The sequence below is a fragment of the Ixodes scapularis genome, unplaced genomic scaffold (genome assembly GCF_016920785.2).
Source record: "Ixodes scapularis isolate PalLabHiFi unplaced genomic scaffold, ASM1692078v2 PGA_scaffold2__306_contigs__length_199485367, whole genome shotgun sequence".
In the NCBI taxonomy this organism is placed as follows: Eukaryota; Metazoa; Arthropoda; class Arachnida; order Ixodida; family Ixodidae; genus Ixodes; species Ixodes scapularis.
The window spans coordinates 126,242,111-126,264,614 of record NW_024609857.1 but is presented as its reverse complement, the minus strand read 5'-3'; the positions used below and the strand labels follow the sequence as shown (position 1 = coordinate 126,264,614).

At 47.8% G+C, this 22,504-nt stretch overlaps 1 protein-coding gene across 1 annotated transcript in view; it reads left to right on the top strand.

The window, feature by feature from the left end:
• Positions 1 to 21,800, top strand: part of LOC120850015 (testicular acid phosphatase homolog) — a 71,511-nt gene extending 49,711 nt beyond the window's left edge. Inside the window, exons 5-6 of the mRNA XM_040222370.1 lie at positions 21,348 to 21,596; positions 21,716 to 21,800. Coding sequence (XP_040078304.1) covers positions 21,348 to 21,596; positions 21,716 to 21,800 — 334 coding nt within the window. The remainder of the gene's footprint in view (positions 1 to 21,347; positions 21,597 to 21,715) is intronic.
• Positions 21,801 to 22,504: the final 704 nt, after the last annotated feature.

Here is a 22,504-nt window from a genome sequence, read left to right as displayed (position 1 = left end):
TATGTCGCTCGTGCGGGCAGCGCTTGCAAGTGCAAGCTTGTCAGGTATATTCTCCCGTATTTACGCCAATCGTCACGTATTTTGAGGACCTTTTTTGAAAAAAGCAGAGTGCACGTGCATATCTTTGATAGGCGCTGATGATGCGCGAGAGCGGAGATTTCGCAAACTCTAAATAGAGTGTCACGGTCTAGAAGGATTGGCTTCAACGGTACTTTTAAAATGTTTTTTTTTTGGTTGCAGTCTTTGTGCATTAAACTGAAAATTAATCTCGATATCTGTGATCCTGGAGGCCAATTTAAAATGATATAAGCGTTTTTACTCAAATGCAGAACCGTTTCAGTTTCTCTTCTGCTGTAGCTAGCCCCGGTGTTATGATGTAATAAAGCTAGTGCCTCGCATCGGTGAGCAGTAGCAAACAACGTGAATGCGATTTGATTTAAAGCTGCCGCCTTCACACTCTCAAAGTATACAATGAGTCACAGAGACGCCGAGGTTTTGTGCGCCTGCTCTTGATCGCACTAAAGTTGGTGGCAGGTTAAGAATGAAGTGGAAGCGCCTCCCACCTCTTTCCACTCTAACAGAATGAACGCCGGAAAGTTGGTCGCCTCTTCTCCAGCGTTCGCTCTGCTAAAGTAGAAATAGGTAAGAGGAGCATCCACTTCATTCTTAACCTGTCAACAATTATAATACAATCTGTCATCCCAGGTTGAGGTTCTTGCTTTCGGACGTCGCTTATTGTTTCAGCTTACGTGGTCTAAGAATATACACACTTCTTACGCTTAATCGGAAATAATAAATGTTTGACGAGCTGTTTTCTTTTTTCGCGGAGGGGAGGAGGATGAGGAGGGGAGGGAGGGGGAGGAGGAGGAGAGGAGGGGAGGAACTTGAAGGTTGAGGGGAGGAGGAGGTGAAGGAGGAGGAGAGGAGGAGGAGGAGTGGAGAATGAGGACAAGGAGGAGGTGGAGCAGTGGCAGGAAGGATGAGGAGGTGAGGAGGAGGGCGGCCAGGCAGCCCACAATGTTGGACCTCCGTTGGCTCAGTGTTGGTAAAAAATGGTTCCAATATTGGTCTGACGTTGCCATTTTCCAAAACGCCACCCGATCCAATGGTGGTCCAACATTGTCGGCAATGTTGGACCACTGGTTTGCCAACGTCCTAGGCCACGTTGGACCAACGTGGTTTTCGCTTTTTTATCCAAGATTGGTTGACCAAACAGCAGGGTGCATGTGGTGCCCACTTCTTTGGTCGTAAAATAAATACATTTTTCCATCGATCATCCAATATTGGCAAGCGGTTTCACCGTTGGCCGAACGAGCATTGGCATCCAGCGCCTTATGCACTAACTCTTCCAACATTGGCTTAAATATTGGCTATTCCAATATTTGCATCCAGTCTAATACACTGGCTATTTTTTGCATCCATTGTCTATGCCATAATTGGATGCCATTTTTCAGCCAGTGTTCTAACCAGCGTCACAAAAACAGTGCAGAGAACCAAGCAAGTCCCTTGTCCTTTTTCCTCAAGCACTGTTTTCTTTCTGATACTAAAGTTTATTAAATGCAGCAATTTGCCATATTTGGACACTTTAGAAATCATTAAAGCATGCAAATGAATTGTTCATAACGTTTGACAGTTCATAATTTATTGAAATCGAATAAAAATATAAAAGAAATTGTGCAACCAGGGAGCCTAGGCAGACTCGGCGGCAGGGCCGGCGGCAGGCTTGGCAGTGGACAGGGCAGAGGGCTGGGCGAAGGGCTGGGCGGAGGGTTCGCAGCGGCAACGGACCCCCGCCCCTCTCTACGTACGCTAAGTTCGCACCATCTCCATATATGGCAGTCTTAATTTTGAATCCGGCTTGGCCGGTGACTGCCGTTATTTTGCGCATAAACACGGAGAGCCGGAGCAGATATTACTCTTCCTTAATACATTATTTGAATTGTCGCTTGGAATAGCCCCCGCAGGGGGCACCTGTGAAAGCAGGGGTTTGGAGAGTAGCGTCTCCACGGACCCCGAGCTCCGCAGGGGGCGCCTGCACTTTAGGTGTTGGTGCTTGGTGAGTAGCGTCACCACGGACCCCAGCCGCGTGGGCCACCATACCCGCACGCAGGGGGCACCTACTTTAGTAGGTGCTTGGTGAGTGGCGTCACTACGAACCCCGAGCCATGTGGGTTCGCCCACCCACGTCTGGCTGTGCGTGTCGTACCCGTGTCCGGGGAAAAGGGGGCCCTGGTGGTTGAGCTGAGCCCGGGGTATGTTTGGACCCTTCGGGGCCCGCCGGGCGAAGCAATACACTGCTTCGACACCTGCTTCTCGTAGACGGGTGTCCTGGCTTGGCCCGACCAGGATGATTCAGTCAGTCGCCTCTTCTACCCTCTTCTTCCTTCTTTCACTTTTCCTTCCACCTCTTTCTCTTTTCTTCTGCACTCTCTTCTTTCCTTTTCACCTTCTTAGGCGGCAAGGGCTAACCTTGAGTGGAAACAGGTCCTGTCCCTGCATCCACACTCGGTTATAGTGTCCGGGCAGCACTGGTAGAGTAATTGTGTCAGCCAAGCCTTTCTTGTTATGGCACATTACCTACCCCCTCGTTGGGCTCCCTGGTGGGCGGTGCACCCGGGCACTGAAATTCCTTGACATCTTTATGGGTTCTCGTACTAAACCAAGTGATCGGGCCCTGCAAAGGACCCGCACCGAAGTCCTTGACATTCCGACTAAGACTCCTGATCTTTTTAAATTCTCAAAGTTCCTTGTTTTGCACGCTGAGGGTGAAAAGCCACTGGCTAAACTTTCTCCATTTTTAGTATCTAAAGTGCTTGAAAATATTATTGGTGCGAACTTTAGCGCCAAAAAGATGGCATCAGGCGACCTCCTTGTTGAGGTGAATACAAAGAAACAAACTGAATCACTCCTAGCCCTGAACTCTGTCTCAGACTATAAGGTCAGTGTGACCCCTCACCGAAAGATGACCGTCCAAGGGGTCATCTCTGAAGATGACTTGCTCGACTTGACAGATACAGAGCTAGTTGAGGGTCTCTAAAGACAAGTAGTGGTTGCAGCACGACGCATCACCATCCGTCGCGACGGCATAGAACGTAAAACCAGGCATGTCATTCTGACCTTTGACTCCACGACTCTACCCACTAATGTAAAGGCAGGCTACCTTCAGTGCCGTGTCCGGCCTTATGTGTCGAACCCTCAGCGCTGCTTTAAGTGCCAAAGGTTCGGCCATGGGTCGCGCAACTGTCGGGGCAGCGAGACCTGTGCCAAATGCTCTAGTAAGGAGCACGTCGCTGATGTGTGTGAGAACGAAGCTCAGTGCACGAACTGTAAAGGAAAACACCCAGCATACTCCCGATCTTGCCCGTTATGGAAGCAAAAAAAAGAAATTCTCACCTTGAAGGTTAATGAAAACATTTCCTACATTGATGCCAAAAAGCGTTTTGCCTTTGTTTCCAAAGGCTCGTAGGCCCAGGTCGTACACAGGGGACCGGTATGGCCAATGGCTTCGACTGGAACACAGACGTCTATGGACGATCTGCGCCCCCCGTCGAGGTCTCCTGCGCCCTCGGGAGCGGTGCCAGTGACACCACTTTCGAATCGTAAGGTGGATGCTGCCTCCTCAGCATCCACCTCAGGGCAGGGGCTTACCCCCCCCCCCCCCTTGCTCCACCTGGCCCTTCGTCCCCTAAGGGCCGAGGCTTACCCCCTCGCACCTCTGCTCCCCAGAGGAAGCCCGGGGAGTCGCCGAAGCAGACGACCTCCAAGGGTCAGCTGCCGGCGGCAACAGACGAGCCCATGGACGTAAGTGAGCCCAGGGCCGAGGAGGACGCTCCCCTCTCAGGATCGGAGTCGTCTCTTTCTGTTGCCAGTGACCCCACTCGGAAACAGAAAGATCCTCCTAAAAAGCAGAGTAGCCCACGTGTAAAAATAGATTTTAAACCTTAACGGATCTGCCTTTTAGGTCACTTTTATATATATATATTTTTTTTTCGTTTAAATGTCAAAAAACTATAGTATTATGCAGTGGAATTGCCGTGGTCTTTTCCTTAATATTGATGACATAAATTTTTTTCTTGATGAGCTTCGACCTGTCGCTATATGCCTACAGGAGACTCATCTCAAGGACACACAGACAAATGTTCTACGTCGTCATCAGGGTTTTAGAAAGGACCGTGCATCCCATAGCAACTCCTCTGGTGGAGTAGCTGTGGTTGTGCAGAGTGGTATTGCCTGTACTTCTGTTCCTCTCACAACCTCTCTAGAAGCAGTGGCAGTTCGTATTCTTCTTGACCGCCTTATTACGCTTGTTTAACTTTACTTGCTACCAAATATTCCACTGCATTTACATGACCCGAATGGACTTGTAGCGCAGCTTCCGCAACCTTTTTTAATCTTGGGGGATTTTAACGCCCACCATCTTATGTGGGGTAGTGCTCGCCAAGACTCCCGTGGTGGTGTCATTGAAAGATTTTTATGGTCATCCGACCTTTGCCTTTTAAATGGACATGATCCTACATTTTTTAGTGCAGCTCATAATACGTTCACTTCCATTGATTTGTCTCTTTCATCCCCAGCTTTACTTCCCTGTTTTTCTTGGAAGGTTTTAGATAACCCTTTTGGGAGTGACCATTTTCCTGTCTTTTTAGAAAGTACTGTAGCACCTCCATCATTTTCAACACGTATCCCCAGGGGGAAATTAGACAAAGCTGACTGAGCTCTTCTTGCATTGGAAGCAGTGCTTGACCCAGCCGAACTTTTAGCTATGACTCCGGAAAATGCCACGTTGTACGTTACTGACCGTATCATAAATGCTGCTTCTGCCTCTATTCCACAAACATCTGAAAATCTTCCTAAGCGCTGCAAGCCTTGGTGGACCAAAGACTGTTCTGTTACGCTTAAACGTCAGAACAGGGCCTGGGGCACTTTCTGCCGCTACACAACGGTCTGGAACTAGATAGAGTTTAAAAAATGTAAAGCAAAGGCTCGTTGGACAAGGAAACGAGCTAAGAAAAGCTCATGGATGAAATATGTTTCCAAGGTGAACAGTTTTGTCACTACTAAAGAGGTGTGGGACCGAATGAGGAAAATTCGGGGTAACTACTTCTCTTTTAGAACGCCTCTTTTTCCCTCGGCTTCGCCAACTTTGAAAGGCCAGGCAAATGTTCTTGCGAAACATTTTTGTGAAGTGTCTAGCTCATCTAATTATTCGGCAAAATTTAAGAAGTTCAAAGCTGTAGCAGAAAAGCAGCCAATTTCTATGTCAGGATCAGACACTCTTGTATACAACCAGCCTTTCACAATGTGCGAACTCGAGGTGGCCCTTGGGTTAAAAAAGCAGTCGGCACCTGGTCCTGACAAAATCCACTATGAAATGTTGCCGCACTTGTCTCCTGAATCTCTAGGCCATTTGTTAACCTTTTTTAATCATTTGTGGATGGCTTCTGCGTTTTCTCAGTGCTGGAAGCGGGCACATATAATTCCTCTCCTAAAACCCGGTAAAGACTTTACTCTACCAGCAAGTTATCGTCCCATTGCAATGACCAGTTGCCTTGGGAAAACTTATGAAAAACTAATAAATAGACGATTAGTACACTTTTTAGAGACTGAGGGAATTTTAGATCCCAATCAGTGTGGGTTTAGAATGGGGCGATCAACATTGGATCATCTTGTTCGCCTGGAAACTTTCATACGTGAAGCTTTTGTTCATCGACAGCACTGCGTTTCGGTATTTTTTGACCTAGAGAAAGCTTATTATACTATTTCGCGTTACGGGATTCTAAAGGACTTATACAGACATGGTGTCCGTGGCCGCATGTTGCGCTGCATAAGGGAGTTTTTGACTAACCGAACTTTTCAGGTTAGGTTTGGTTCCACACTTTCGGATGTTTTTCCTCAGGAAAATGGCGTCCCTCAAGGGGCTGTATTGAGCGTTACTTTGTTTGTGATGAAGAGAAACAGCCTTGCTGCAGTGATACCTCCATCAGTTTCATATTCATTATATGTAGATGATGAGCAGACTTCCTTTTCGTCCAGCAATCTCTCAAGTTGCGAGCGCCAGCTTCAACTCTCAATAAACAAAATGAGCAATTGGGCCGATGAAAATGGTTTTAAGTTTTCATCTGAAAACAACTGTGTGTGTGCCCTTTTGACTACGTCGCGGTCTGGTGCTTCATCCTTGTTTGCAGCTCTATAGCGCTGCAATACCTGTAAAATGCGAGCACAAATGTTTAGGGGTTATTTTCGACAAGAAACTTACCTTTCTGGCTCACGTCAAGGAGATGAAGCAGAAATGCTTGTGGTCGTCTAACATTCTCAAAGTACTTTCACACACATCATGGGGGTCTGACAGGCGATGTCTCATCCGATTGTACAACTGACTGGTCCGTTCCCGTCTGGACTATGGTGCAATTGTGTACGGATCAGCACGGCAATCTGTCTTGAAAATGCTGGATCCGGTCCGTCACCTTGGCCTTCGACTTGCCACAGGAGCATTTCGGACATCGCCTGTTTTGAGCCTGTATGTAGATACACATCAAATGTCACTAGAGAAGCGCAGACAATATCTTAGCTTGTGTTATGGGTACAAAGTGAAATCTGATCCTATGCATCCATCAAACAATTCGGTTCACACCTCCATGTTTTTGCGGCTTTTTGAAAACAAACCTAGCATAATACGCCCATTAAGCTTCCGGCTTCAGAGCATTACTTCCTCCCTGCAGCTGGCTCTTCCTGAAAGTAACTTGATTAAGGCAACACAAACTGTTGCCCCTTGGAAGGCAGTAAGATTGCCATGTGACTGGTCGCTTACAAAATGTAACAAAAGGTCAGTTAAGAATCAGGTTCTCCTCAAGGAATTTCTCGCATTACAAGAGAAATATCAAGACTCTGTGCAATTTTTTACTGACGGGGCCAAAAGCCCGTCTTTCGTAGGTTCCGCAGTATATTCGGAACACTTTAGTAGAGCGAGACGAATTGACGGTGTTGCAAGTATTTTCACTGCTGAGCTTTATGCTGTGCTCATGGAGCTTGAACACATCTTAGAAGACCGTGTGAGGAAGGCTATTTTGTTCGTAGATTCCCAGAGTGCTCTACTGGCTTTATGTTCTCTTACCGTTACGAAGAATCGCCTCGTTCAACAAGCGCGTGTCCAAATGAATCGCGCTCTCCTACTTGGCCTTGATATAAAACTATGCTGGGTGCCAAGCCATGTAGGTATTCCAGGTAATGAGGCAACAGATAGATTGGCTGCCTCTGTTAATGGTGGCCTAAAAGCATCGGTCGGCCTACCTTGTGAGGATTTTAAACCAGTTATTAAAAAATCAATTTATGAACTTTGGGAGTTGAAATGGAATCAAGAAACAGACAATAAACTACACAATATCAAACCTTGTTTAGGATTATGGGAGAGTTCCCACCAGAGGAACCGGTTCCACGAGGTCTTGATGTGCCGCTTGCGTATTGGTCACACTCGTTTAACGCATCTATATTTACTTTGTAATGATGATACCCCGCGCTGTGAGCATTGTGGCAAAACGTTGACTGTCCTACATATTCTGTGGCACTGTAGGGAGTTGGATCAAAAACGACAAGTATGTTTTTCCACTATTTTTAAATCCCATCTTCCAATTCACCCCAAATTTTTGCTAGGAAATGAACCTCTTGTACCTTTCAGTAAAGTTTTGGAATTTCTTAAATTAACAGGTTATCTACACCTGTTATAACCCCTCCTTTTTCAACATGTTTTTTTTATTTTCAGATAATTCCTTATTGATTATAACTTTTATACCTACCTGAAATTCATATCCACATCTTTTACACGATTCATGTTCATACTTTTATTGTATCACCAGCTACTATAGCTCTGTCTTCTCCTTAACCCTTTTCCTGCAATAGTGTATGCACCTGGCGCATTTTGGCCTAGTTGCTCTCGCGCCATAAGACTCCAATCAATCAATCAATCAATCTTGGAATAGCCCCCATCTCTTAATTCAACACCCTGAACAATGCAAATGTAGGTAATTAGGCTAATTGACTAAGACAGGCCAATGTTGGCCAGCCTAAGCCAATCGATTACCAATGTTGATAGCCCATTGGCTAACACATGCCACTGTTGGCCAGCCGAAGTCAATCGATTGCCAATGTTGGTAAGCCATTGGCTAAGACAGGTCATTGTTGGCCCGCCGAAGCCAATCAATTATCAATGTTGATAACCCACTGGCTAAGGCAGGCTAAAGCTGGCCAGCCTAAGCCAATCGATTACCAACGTTGGTAACTAATTGGCTAAAACATTCTAATGTTGGCCAGCCTAAGCCAATAAATTGCCAACGTTGGTAAGCCATTGGCCAAGACAGTCCAATGCTGGCCAGCCTAAGCCTATCGATTGCCAATGTTGATAATCCACTGGCTAAAACAGGCCAATGCTGGCCGGCTTATGCCAATTCATTACTAACTTTGGTAACGAATTGGCTAACATAGACCAATGTTGGCCAGCCTAAGCCAATTGATTGCCAACGCTGGTACGCCATTGGCTAAGAAAGGTCAATATTGGCCAGCCTAAGCCAATCGATTACCGACGTTGGTAACCAATTGGCTAAAACAGGCCAATGTTGGCCAGCCTAATCCAATCGATTTCCACTGTTGGTAATCAATTGGCTGAGACAGGCAAATGTTGGCCAGCCTAAGCCAATTTATTACCAACGTTGGTAAGACATTGGCTAAGAAAGGCCAATGTTGGCCAGCCTAAGCCAACCAATTACCAACGATGAGAAGCCATTGGCTAAGACAGGCCAATGTTGGCCAGTTTATGCCTGTGTACCGAAAATATTGGAATTTTAATGGCTACAATGACCCAACATTGGTCCATTCTTTGCCAATTGAGCACCAATATTGGCCCAACGCTGTGTGATGCCTGGGAGGAGGGGTATACCGTCCCCTCAGTACCCTTCCCTCTACATCCTCCTCAAGAGCTGCGCTCTAATTCGGCGTTACACGGTTATGTAGCATATCTGTAAAATGAAAATTGTGAAATTTTGTTTTAGTGCTTGGATGTCAATTAAGTTACTTCCAAGCATAACTTGATCATGTTAGGCAGTTGGTAGCACTTTATTAAATGTGGCCTCTCAAGGTATTTTCATTTTTCGTGTGAGACCTCGGTACTTGGGGTGACCACTAAGAATATGTGAGTACCGATTAAATTTCAAGATTGAAACTTGCATTTTTAAAATAAGTTTGAACGAGCAAAATGAAGCGCCCCGTTGTCTCGGAACTGAAATAAACCGATAAGTTATGCATATTGCCACCCGCAGAGCCGAGAAGGCAACGCTTGGTAACGGTCTTCTAGAAGATTCCAGGTCATTCTCGCAGCAGACGTAACTTTCCCTCTGCTTTGTTATTCTCGAAAGTGCCAGTCCATCCTCGTCCAGAGCGCGCGACGCTCGAACCTTCTTTGCCGTACTTTCGAGATAGTGACGCACGGTAGATAAGCAGCTGCCCGCGACCTTGTTGAGTCAGTCCCAGTCTCGCTAGCGCTGTGTAGCGCCGCCGAATCGCCGCCCGCTTTTTGCTGCCCCGACGCTCTTTCGTTACTTATTTTTGTTTGGCACAAGTTCGCCAATTAAACCTTTACTTTCAGTTCACTGTTCGCCTTCTCGTCGCCTTAATTCGTGACATTTCTGGTGGAGGTGCGGGGTACAAAACCGGTGCAGCGTACCCCTACAAAGAACTCGGTCAGCAAGCCCCATTTCCCGACGACCTTCCGTTGAAGACTCAGAGCATCGTGACAGCCGCCGTCTTCAAGGGCAAGCTCCTGAACTCGGAGCCCTTCCGCAGAATTCAAAGAAGACCGCGACGATGACCGCTCCGCCCGTCGTTGTCCTGCCCGTCGCCCCCGGTCGCCGACACCTTTCCATGGCGAAATCTGTGAAGACGTCGAGGACTGGACCCTTCACTATGCGCGCGTGGCCCGCCACAACGGATGGAACGCCGAGCAACGCCTCCAGAACCTCTACTTTTCGCTGGAGGGTACTGCGAGGCATTGGTTCGAGAATCACGAGGCTTCGCTTACGTCGTAGGACATCTGTGTGGCCGAGTTGCAGCGCACGTTCGCAACAATATACCGACGGGAGAGAGCAGAAGATCTCCTTCGGAGGAGGACGCAAGGTCCCAACGAAAGCGTCACCAGCTTCGTTCAAGACGTCCTGCGTCTGAGCGCGCGTGACGACCCACAAGCCGCCGACGACAAGAAGCTGCGCGTCCTCATGCGCGGGGGCCTCGTCTGCAACCCTCCAACCACCGTCGATGCGTTTGTCTTGGAGGCAACGAACATGGAGCACGCCCTCCAAGCACGCGCCCCCTACAACCAACGACATCCCGGCGTCGTTGCCTCCACGCTGCTTAACGACGAGATCGGCGCCCGTACCCGGGACATCCGTGAGGTTATCCGCGACGTCGTCCGGGAGGAGCTCGAAAAGTTGCTACCTGCGGCCAGTCCTCCGGCATCCCTCTCCATCGCTGAGGCTGTCCATGAAGAAATTCACCGGACACTCCGGCCAAAGGTTCCCGGCACCATGGTGGCGCAAGAGGAGCCGACACTGAGCTACGCCGCCGTATCCCGCCGACCGCCGCCTGTTGCCCATCAATACCAGGCGTCATCTCGACGGGACAATCCAACGCCGCAAATCCTTCGACGCCAAGAACAAGCCCAGGACGTTGGCCCAGAGCGACCCTCGCCGAGGAAGACCGACGTGTGGCGAACCGCCGACCGACGCCCGCTCTGCTACCACGCCGGGGAAGCCGACCATGTCTACCGTCGTTGCCCGTACCGGCAGCTGGGCAACGCGGCTGCCACCCCGACGATCCGCGACCGCGCTACGGAGAGCGGCCTAGGGACATCGACGAATACCTCCGCCGTTCGCCATCACCAGGACCGTCTCCCCGCCGCGGTTTCCGATCGCCGTCACCGCAACGCCCTGCATCGCCTCAGCGTAGGTCCCGCCGAGAAAGCCTGTTCCCCCTGCCTCGCCGGGAAAACTAAGTGCGGCAGTACCGGAGGTGGTGTTGCCGAGGACGAACGACGCCAATGTCCTCCACAAACGTCGGAGGGCTCCCACACTAGCGACAAGACGCATCAGAACGACGCTTCTGTGACGGTGTCGAGTAACCTCGACGTTACCATCGACGGCCACGACGCGAAGGCGCTCATCGACACCGGAGCAGAATATTCGGTTGTAAGTGGGAAGCTCTCTCGCCGCCTTCGGAAGGTGATGATGCCGTGGGAAAACCCGAAAATACGAACCGCCGGTGGACATCTCATCACACCAGTGGGAAGGTGTACTGCGCGCGTGGACATCCACGGAGAGACCTGCCCCGTGAAATTCGTCGTCCTCAAAGACTGTTCGAGAGACGTCATCCTTGGCATGGACTTCCTCTGTGAGTACGGCGCGGTGATCGACCTTGGAGCAAACAGGTTGACGCTGCGAAAGCCGCCGTCCAAGTCATTGCGTACCACGTGAAGCTGCCGCCACGGTCGAGTGTTCTTGTGCCCGCCGTTACCGGCGCAGTTGCCAGCGGGAAAGTCCTTCTCGAAGGCAACGTCCAACTGCTTCTCGGAAGAGGAATAGGCGTCGCAAGGGGCGTAGCAGAGCTGCAGGATGGACGTTGTGTGGTCCTCGTGACGAACTTTCGACCGGAGGCGCAGCATCTCACGAAAGGTGCCGCTATAGGACACGCCGAGGAACTCCGGGCCGACGCCAAAATCGCCGCGATCTCCGACGAGCCCTCGCCATGTCAGCAGTCCAGTACAGTGCCGCCACAACTCGACGTTAACCCCAAGCTCAGCGCCACGTAACGACGACAGGTCGGAGACCTCCTCGCCGAGTTCGACGACAGCTTTGCGACGACGTCGAGGGTGCGCCAGACAACAGTTGCGAAACACCGCATCATTACCAACGAGGACGCGCTCACTGTGCATCGGCCGCCGTACCGGGTCTCCCCAAAGAAACGAGAGGCCATTCATGAACAAGTACGGGAGATGCTCAACGACGACATCATTCAGCCTTCGAGCAGCCCGTGGGCCTCTCCAGTCGTGCTTGTAAAGAAGAAAGACGGAACGCTTCGATTCTGCGTTGACTACCGGCGGCACTACACTTCGATTCTGCGGTGACTATCGGCGGCTCAACGCGGTCACCAAGAAAGACGTGTATCCGCTCCCCCGCATCGACGACACGCTGGACCGGCTGCGCCACTCTCGATACCTTTCGTCGATGGACCTTAAGAGTGGCTACTGGCAGATCGAAGTCGACGAACGGGACCGAGAAAAGACTGCCTTCGTCACGCCCGACGGACTGTTTGAGTTCAAGGTGATGCTCTTCGGACTGTGCACGGCGCCGGCAACGTTTCAACGTGTCATGGACACCGTCCTGGCAGGCCTCAAGTGGCAGAGCTGTCTCGTTTACCTCGACGACGTCGTGGTATTCTCGGCCAACTTCGACGAGCATTTGCGACGCCTTCGTGCCGTTTTTGAGTCAATCAGGACCGCAGGACTCACCCTCAAGCCGACGAAGTGCCGGTTCGCCTAGGGCGAGCTGAAGTTCCTGGGCCACGTTGTGAGCAACGAAGGTGTAAGTCCTGACCCTGAGAAAACTCGCGCCGTAGCGGCTTTTTCATCGCCCACCGACAAAAAGGCCGTCCGAAGATTCCTTGGACTTTGCGCATAGTACCGGCGATTCGTTCAGGATTTCGCCAAGCTTTCTGCGCCGTTAACGCACTTTGCGAAAGACGCCGTGAAATTTGAATGGGGTGGAGAACAACAACAGGCATTCGACGAAATAAAGCGACGGCTCTAGTCACCACCGATTCTCGGCCACTTCGACCAATCAGCCGAAACGGAGGTTCACACGGACGCCAGTAATACAGGACTCGGAGCGGTACTGGTCGAACGACAAGACGGTGGGGAGCGCGTGATCGCATATGCTAGCCGGACGCTGTCGAACGCGGAACGCAATTACTCGACGACCGAGAAGGAGTGTCTGGCCGTCCTCTGGGCCCATCACGAAATTCCGCCCATACTTGTACGGGACTCCTTTTCGGGTGGTCACCGACCACCATTCGCTGAGTTGGTTGGCGAGCCCGAAGGAGTTATCGGGACGCCTCGCTCGGTGGAGCCTACGACTGCAAGAGTACGACGTGACCGTGGTTTACAAGTCAGGCCGAAAACACAGCGACGCCGACTGCCGGTCCAGAGCCCCTGTCGAGTCAGCTTCCGGATGAGCCAAAGACGACGACGACGACGACCACCACTTTCTTGGCGCGGTGAGCCTTCACGGCATGGCAGCGCTCCAGCGGGACGATCCTGAGTGGCGTGCACTGATCGACCACTTGGAGGGACGAGAGGGTACGATTCCCAGAGCCTTCTCACGTGACCTGCCAAGATTCGCCGTCCGGAGAGGTCTCCTCTATAGAGAGAACTTCGGGGGCAACAACTCGACGTGGCTCCTGGTCATTCCTGCTAGTCTTCGAGAAGAGATCTTTCAAGCCTGCCTCGACGACCCAACATCTGGTCACCTTAACTACAGTAGGAAGGACTCTTGCACGGATCCGAGAAAAATACTACTGGCACAAGCTCCCGAAGACTGTCCACCTCTACGTCCGTTCGTACCACGAATGCCAACGACGCAAGAAACCACCGACGAAGCCGGCAGGTCTCCTGCAACCGATCGCGCCCCCTACTGCACCAGTCCAGCAGGTTGGAATGAATCTTTTCGATCTTTCCCATCGTCGACGCAGGGAAACCGGCCGGTGGATAATCGTGGCAACTGAATATCTCACCAGGTACGCCGAGACAAAAGCACTCCCGTCGGGGACCGCCGTGGAAATAGCCAAGTTCTTCGTGGAGTGCATCGTCCTCCGACACGCAGCTCCCCAAGTCCTGATTACGGACCGAGGATCCTCGTTCATGGCGCAACTGACACAAGAGATACTCCGCCTAAGCCACACCGACCACCGCCGGACCACGGCATACCACCCGCAGACCAACGGGCTGACGGAGCGACTAAACAAGACCATTGCCGAAATGATTTCGATGTACGTGGACGTGGAACACAAGACATGGGATGAAGTGCTGCCCTACGTCACGTTTGCGTACAACACGGCAATTCAAGAGACTACGGGCATTACACCCTTTCAGCTGGTGCACGGCAGAAAGGTGACGACGATGCTCGACGCCATGCTGCCCCACGACCCGACGGACGACGGCACTGACGACGTCCAACTGGTCACCCAACGAGCAGAAGAAGTACGCCAGCTAGCCCGTCTTCGAATAAAGGACCAGCAACGTGTGGACGCTGGCCGGTACAACCTTCGCCGCCGCGACGTGGGGTTCCAGCCCGGAGACAGGGTATGGGTGTGGACACCCATTCGCCGCCGCGGCCTCAGCGAGAAACTGTTAAAACGCTACTTCGGACCCTACAAGGTCATCCGCCGCCTTGGGGACCTGAACTACGAGGTGCTCCCCGATGGAACTCGCCCATCAGGACGCCGCCAGCCACGACCCGAAGTCGTCCACGTAGTTCGACTCAAGCCGTTCTACGCGCGTTAGGATTGTGACACTGCATGTTTGTTTTGTTTCGCCGTAATTTTTTTAGCCATTTCCGTTTTCCTTTCGTTTAGCGTCGGGGCGATGCACTTTTAAAAGGGGGATAATGCCGCCCGCAGAGCCGAGAAGGCAACGCTTGGTCACGGTCTTCTAGAAGATTCCCGGTCATTCTCGCAGCAGACGTAACTTTCCCTCTGCTTTGTTATTCTCAAAAGTGTCAGTTCATCCTCGCCCCGAGCGCGCGACGCTCGAACCTTCTTTGCCAAACTTTCGAGATAGTGACGCACGGTAGATAAGCAGCTGCCTGCGTCCTTGTCGAGTCAGTCCCAGTCTCGCTAGCGCTCTGTAGTCCCGTGAATCGCCGCCCGCTTTTCTGCTGCCCCGACGCCCTTTCGTTACTTATTTTTGTTTGGCACAAGTTCGCCAATTAAACCTTTACATTCAGTTCACGGTTCGCCTTCTCGTCGCCTTAATTCGTGACAGGTAAGACCGGCGTTGGTAACCCATTGGCTAAGACAGGCCAATGCTGGCCAGCCTAATCTAATCGATTTCCAATGTTGGTAATCATTTGGCTGACACAGGCGAATGTTGGCCAGCCTATGCCAATCAATTACCAATGTTGGTAAGACATTGGCTAAGAAAGGCCAGCCTAAGCCAACCAATTAACAACGATGGGAAGCCATTGGCTAAGACAGGCCAATGTTGGCCAGTGTATGGCTGTGTACCCAAAATATTGGAATTTTATTGGCTACAATGACCCAACATTGGTCCATTCTTTGTCAATTGAGCACCAATATTGGCCCAACGATCTGTGATGCGTGGGAGGAGGGGTATACCGTCCCCTCAGTACCCTTCCCTCCTCCTCCTCCTCAAGAGCTGCGCTCTAATTCGGCGTTACAGGAGTTATATTTGGTTATGCAGCATATCTGTAAAATGAAAATTGTGAAATTTTGTTTTAGTGCTTGGATGTCAATTAAGTTACTTCCAAGCATAACTTGATCATGTTAAGCAGTTGGTAGCACTTTATTAAATGTGGCCTCCCAATGTATTTTCATTTTTCGTGTGAGACCTCGGTACTTGGGGTGACCACTAAGAATATGTGAGTACCGATTAAATTTCAAGATTGAAACTTGCATTTTTAAAATAAGTTTGAACGAGCAAAATGAAGCGCCCCGTTGTCTCGGAAATGAAATAAACCAATGCGTTATGCACATAACTGTTTCGTCATATTTTGGTTGTTAAAATATTTTTTTTATAATGACATATCGCCTTGCTGAAACAATTTGAATATGCTCCCTCAATGGCCGACAGAACCACGCGTCTTGTCATTTCGCTCTTTTGATTATTTTTACACCATCTCGATTAAAAGAAAACAAACAAAAGCACTCGGTTGATTTTCTTTTCTATATGAATGGTCATACTCGCGACTCCAACTCTATATATTATGGTGCGTTGAGCGCGTCTCCGACTGGTGTGTTTAGCGTCCTATTCTGCCCATACATCAAAAGTGGTCCCAAAGTGGCGACAAATGACGTCATAAAAGCCGGAGTGTTATTCTGTCGGATGTCGTGATTCTGGCGGCTGGCCTAAGAAATGCTGACGAAAAGCACCAGCTAACGCGAGTGTCGCTGTCGTCGCGGCGTCTCAACTTCTGGCTGCCGAAGCTTCCGTGGACTGCCACACAGGAGAGCGGCCCGCACCAGAGCAGGCGTCTGTCACATTCAGCACCGCTGCTGGGACACCGCCAAAATCGCGACTGGTGACAGCATGACACTTCTATAACGTCACCAGGCGGAAATCGAGGGACCACTTTTACTTACGTGCTAAACACACCAGTCGGAGACTCGCTCAAGGCGCCATTGTCTATATGTAGCGCCACTCGTTTTCAAAATGGCGGATCTAGTGGGGGTCGGTAATGCGTTGTGGTATACCAGTGGCATAGCCCGTCTGGTCTGCTGGTTTCACTGAACGACGGAAATTATTCCTGTTTATACACATTTCCAAAAAATACGCTCCCAGGTCGCTGCCATGGTGATGATGCTGATGCTGCGGATGTGACACTCACTCTCCCTATCAGCTAGAAAGTTTCTGCCACTCTCTTGAACTGTGAAAACCCGGTCAGCGGGATGCTCGACCTATGTTTTTCGGTTTTGAATTTGACGTTTTCTAGCCCGTCTTGAAAGTTTCCACTTAATTTTTTTTTTTTATTCAAGCTGCGCACCCCTTTTGTGTGATCTTCCACTTTGAGAATTGTGGCTGGTAAATGCCTGGCCATTAGAGCGTTTCTGCTTGACATTCACGAAAAACGAAGGAGGGAAATGACGACAAACGGCCGTCGACGGAAAAAAAATGACAACTGTTCTCTCCCTTCCAGAGATAATACTCGTAAAGCCCCCCCCCCCCCCCTTTCTTAGTTATAGCCAATAATAGTTCTTCGGGTTGGACTGAGTCGTGCCCGTTCCTTTGCCTTGGTGCTGGTGTTAAAGAAGTAAGCTCTCCCTAATGCGTGCTCCAAAACGAAGTCATCTTGGATTCCGTCCGGTCGTCAAGGTGTGACTGTCGTTGACGTTGACTGTTATTGGAGATCTTTCTAAAATAAATTATTTACAGATAACGTTACATCATGTGGTACGTACAATATATTGTTCGAATGTTAACACTTGCTAAATCGTATGTTCTTGTCCTATAGATTGGTAAACACGTTATTTGTAAGCGTGAAAAATTCATGCTTATCGGCTATCGTCTGCTGTAAATTATTTTCGACAGCGAAGTGCTTTGTCGTCTGACACACGGTTAATCAAGCGGCGCCGTCAACATTTATCGTAAAAAAACACTAAAATTGGCATTTCAGTCGCGTTCATTCTGTTGCGCGCGTACCCACCAAAAATAGCTCACATTTTTGTTTTTCCTCCTTTCTCTTTTCAAATGTGGTACAATGCTTTCAAAATGTCCTCGGAAAAGTACATGCACCAGGAAACACAAAAAATACGGCGGGAAAAGACGAGATTTTAGCCGCCAGAAGTGTTTGAAAATGCGCCTAGGCAGGATGCCGGGCGTTACGTACGAGGGTCACTTCCTTATCTTACAAAAAAACAAACAACAGCGATGTTTAGAGTAATATGTACTTCAGGAGACACATTTCAATCCAGAAAAAAATGCGAAACTATCTTCCCTTTTAGATTTCATATCTCAATATCGACGTTAATTTCGGCTTCGATCCCAATGCAAGTCTTACGGCGTAATTATTGATTTAAAATATTTAATGTTAAACTAATTTTTCGGCACATACGTCCAATCCAGTTAGTTAAATTTCTCTCCAGTTAAGGTAGAGCGTGACTCATAGTACTACATTTAACATGTCATTATGAATATATTGATAACGAAGCCAGAGTTTCCATAAGATAAATCATTATACTTCCCTGTAAAGGCTACTAGGTTAAATTGCATATTTTTGTGATTGCGGCTTGTATTGCGGGCATGAATTATCAAAATTAGTGTGGATAATAATAAAATTAGGAAATCTTAATGCCTAGTTTTTTAACCACTAGTTCACTCCTTGCGTATAATTTAATTTAAAACCCGAGAATAGCTAAGGTAATCCAAATATAGCAAACTACCATCGCAGGTACAAAGTGTAGCGTTTTTAATTAACAAGTTTAATGTAAAAGTAGTCTAAAATGAATGGAATCTCTCTAGCTATCATAACGAATTCATTTAAAATGACACTGACTGTGGGAAAGCATATGGTGATATCAAACTCATGGCCTTTGAAAATCGGCAAAACATCCAAGCTAACCACTGATCCTTTTGTACCAAGTGCACCGAAGAACAAAGGGAGGATTTGTTGCTTTTTTTATTATTTATTTACAAAAAAATTATGTTTTTCTTTTTTTTTTTTTGCATTTTTGCGCATGTCTTTACGTTAATCTCAGCCGTTCCATGCAGTTCGAAGGAATGCCCACCCGCTTACACTGTGTTCACTACAGCTAGTTTCGTTGGCTTCGGAAAACCGTTGAAACGCCAAGGCTCGTCATACATGCTGCAGCCCTACGTTGAGAAAGTAAAAGTGGTCTTTGGATTAAGAAATCTCTGTTCACCAGCCATGACCACAAGCAGTACTGCCGTTAATCCTGCGCGAGAGAAATGGTGGACTCTCGCTAGCAGGCTCCCGTTTCCTCCGCGGAAGAGCGAGCAACGTTCTGAAGACGCGAATTGTTGAGCCGCAAGCGACGATAGCGTGTTCTTTTGAAGCTTGACCGTGGTCGACTGCGATTTTACGCTATTATATGCACAAGCTTGGAGTTAACGCTTTTTGCAACAGTCTACATCCTCCTTCTCCGACTCAACGTTCCGAGCTCACTCCGAAATTCGTGCATCGACTTTAAAACTCAGTTTTAAAGTCCTTGGGCCAACATTTTTTTTTCTGGAAATTTAAGCCCTCAAAAAGCCCGAAGGAGGCAATATAGGTCAAACTTTTTGGCCCCATTTCGCCAAGCAACTTCCAAAGTTAGGCTTCACTGCGAGTAATATGGTCTCATTCGGCAGCTTTGGTCTAAATTACCGAAAAAAGGCCGGAGATAAGCTTCACTTCACGTTGTTCGATTTTCTTGTAGCAACTTCGTGCGGAAATTGTAAAACAACTGAGTGCTTGATTCAGGCTTCATCAATGGTTCATTGGTTCATACATGGCATCATTGGCTGACGTCTGGCACTTTGGAAACCATGTCTAGAGTTAAAGGAAATCTATAAAAATGCTAAATAAGAGTACTCCGGCATTAACTAACGCCTTAAGGCAAAATCGTATTAGGTCCAATTTAGGTACCCAGGATTGCAAGCTTGTGTCAGGTCAAGCGTTTGTCTGGCATGATGGGTGGAATTCTTCTGTATATTTTGGGAACTATTGTGTTCAGGCAGGGACGTAGTTGTTGTTTCCAACGTTGCCGCACTCAATGCCACATCTTGTACTATGGTATCGTCACAGGTTCACCCCAATACACCTTTATTTCTTCTCAGTTATTTCTGTGTCGTCAGCCATCATTCGTGACAATATATATTTTTTAAACAGTCATAGAAGTAATTAAAGAGTATTAAACGGTTTCATGCAAAAAAACGTTAATATCAATTTAGAGTACGCAAGAGTGTAACTTTTTTCTCTCCCCTACTGTCGTCCTTTAATACGACGGCGAAGATGCGATCGTCGTTCGATCAGTACTGCCAGTGCCGACTAGCGGCGCTTTCGTGAACCACGGAGAGAGTACGTGTCTGCACAGAAAGAACGATTCAACTGTTGCAAGAATGCATATTACCTCCATTTTCATGCCAGTCTAGGTATGATGCGGCGATATTTTTCATCTATTTATTGAAATGACGAAGTCAATACGTTCTACGCTCTCGGCTGTGCTGCTGTCGCTCCGTGCGTTATGTTCAGACATGTTAAGTAATCCGGTACTAGTAACGAATTACTTCTAATCCGCTACTTTTTCAAGTTAATTTGTAATTGTGTTCTACTTTCCTGCGGCAGTAATTTGTAATGAAATTTCGTTACAATTACTGGTAACAAATTAATTCAGGTACTCGGAACATTTTAAAAATATAAACCTAATGCAAAAAGTGGAGCAATATGAGCAGGCAATTACGCAGCATAAAACTAACAAGTTCAAAAAATGCATTGTGAAAAGGAGAAAATCCGAAAATAAAACACGATTCTTTTGTAAGTCCGGTTACTAGAACCACCTGAAAACGCGCAATACATACGAAAATCAAAGATCAAGAAGACAACGCCGTGTGGGCACTATATCTTTCCATCACCTTCCATTGTGTTTTTTTACCCCCGAGAATGAGAAATGTAATGCAGTATTGCATAACTTTTTTGAAAACATTAAGATTGTTACTAGTGTTTTCTTGACAAGTGTACGGGAAAAGTAACGTGCAAGTAATTTGCAACGTAAAGACTAACTAATCTGTTACTTTTCAGCGAAAGTAATTTGTAACGGTAGTCCATTACATTTGAGACTCGGTAGTTTGTAATTGTAATTCATTGCATTTTATAAGAAAAGCGCACGAGTTTGGCCCATATTTTCCGGAACGCGACGGTAATTTCATTATTTCTTTAGAGAGCGCCCAGGGAGATAAACACTACCGCGACAATGTGAGTTCTTTCCGTGCATGTGCTTACTCTATATGTGATGGGCGCAGGCGCCGCTTGTTGCCGTTGGCAGTACCGATGGGTCGATACGCGCACCTTCACCGTCATATAGAAGAAGACAGTACATGAATACCCAATTTAGATTGAGTTAAATTTAAGTTGTAAAATATGCAATAAATAGATATTTTTAATGCTTATTTGCCATAATTCCTCGTTTAAATACAATACGGCTCTACGTATTTATAAATACGGAACTTTTTTAGAAAATCAGACAACCTCGCGAAAACCAGTCAATTGGAACGTGAATCGGAACGTCAAGAGGAGTCTATCGTTTTTCTAAATATTCTTCCATAGTTTGAGAGTGGCAATAGTCATTCTAGCCAGGAAGCACGACGGCGGTATCGACGTAATCAAAAGTGTCATGTTCCACTTCTGCCTTTAGCGAAACCTTCACTTTCTGATTATTCAAGTCAGCTCCCTTCTTGTGTTCCTCTAGAATTCGTCATGATTTTATTACCCTTGTGTTTCATAACTCAAAGATGCTTCTTCCGTTCGGTATAATATTAATTTCAGTTATTAACATAAAACTACGATATTCTTCTTCTTCTCCAGGGACATTGCCACACTGCTTGAGGAACGATATCAGCCTGCAGCAATCGAAACCCAGAACGCAACTGCCATCGCAGGGTTTGAAAATGCAACTAGTCAAACCAAGTTCCTCTTTTTTTCTTATCACGACCTGAATATCATGGCGACTTTGATGGTTCTCAACGAAACGTTTTCCCAAAAGCCTTTTTATGGCTCGCTAGTGCTTTTCGAGGTGACAAAACAAAATCAGGGTGAGCACGAGATTAGAGTCCTGTACAGAAATGGGACTGCAGATCCAGTTGTGTTTCCAATAAAGGGCTGCGCATCGCCATGCAGGGTTACAGAATTTATCAGATTGATTCGAGATAAATTTCCTACACCATTTACGGCAGAAGACTGCGGACTACCAAAGAGCCATACTATTTTGTAGACGCACGTTTGGATGACCAAATAAAACTGGAAGTATGGGATTTGTGAAAAATACACATCGCGCTTGTGGTTCTTGCATGCCTTTTTGTCGGAGTTGTCTTGTTTTGAGTATGGTTGAAACATATCTGCCAGGAAGATGTACAATGATTACAAGTAAATTGGAAGTTCGAAAATCAATCCAGCACAATATTTTAGAAAAACAGACACGTGGGTTTTTATTCTGCAACAAGCACAAATACGCCTCAATAAAAGATATATGTAACGTACGTGCAGTACTGCATTTTAAAAAGAGCATGAAACGTTATTTTACTTTTTTTTTATTTTTACGAAATTTTCGGTTGGCTTTCAGGACATGAAGTTCAAGACCCGATCGGAATAAATTGTGGAAAAGCAAAACAGCGGTACGCCGTTAAGATTCGTTGTTTATTTGCAGGACGTTACTAACTATGGCCGAAAACCACTCACAAAGAACAAGCAGCTACTTTCTGCGGGTACGAGACGATTACGGAAGACTATAAACGATAGATTGAGCTAGAATATGCCATTTTTTTTCCCGCTGTGCCAGGCTTAGGCTCACCCGCTTTAACGCAACGACGCTCAGCTTCGTACTCAACTAACTCCGTAGCCAGCCGCGAAGAAGGTCAAGCAAGCAAGCTTAGCAACGAGCCGACAAGGGACCTGCGGCTTCTGAGAGGACGTCATGAACCCAACCCGCAGCCAATTGGGAAGTCGCGTCACAATTGGACAGTCGG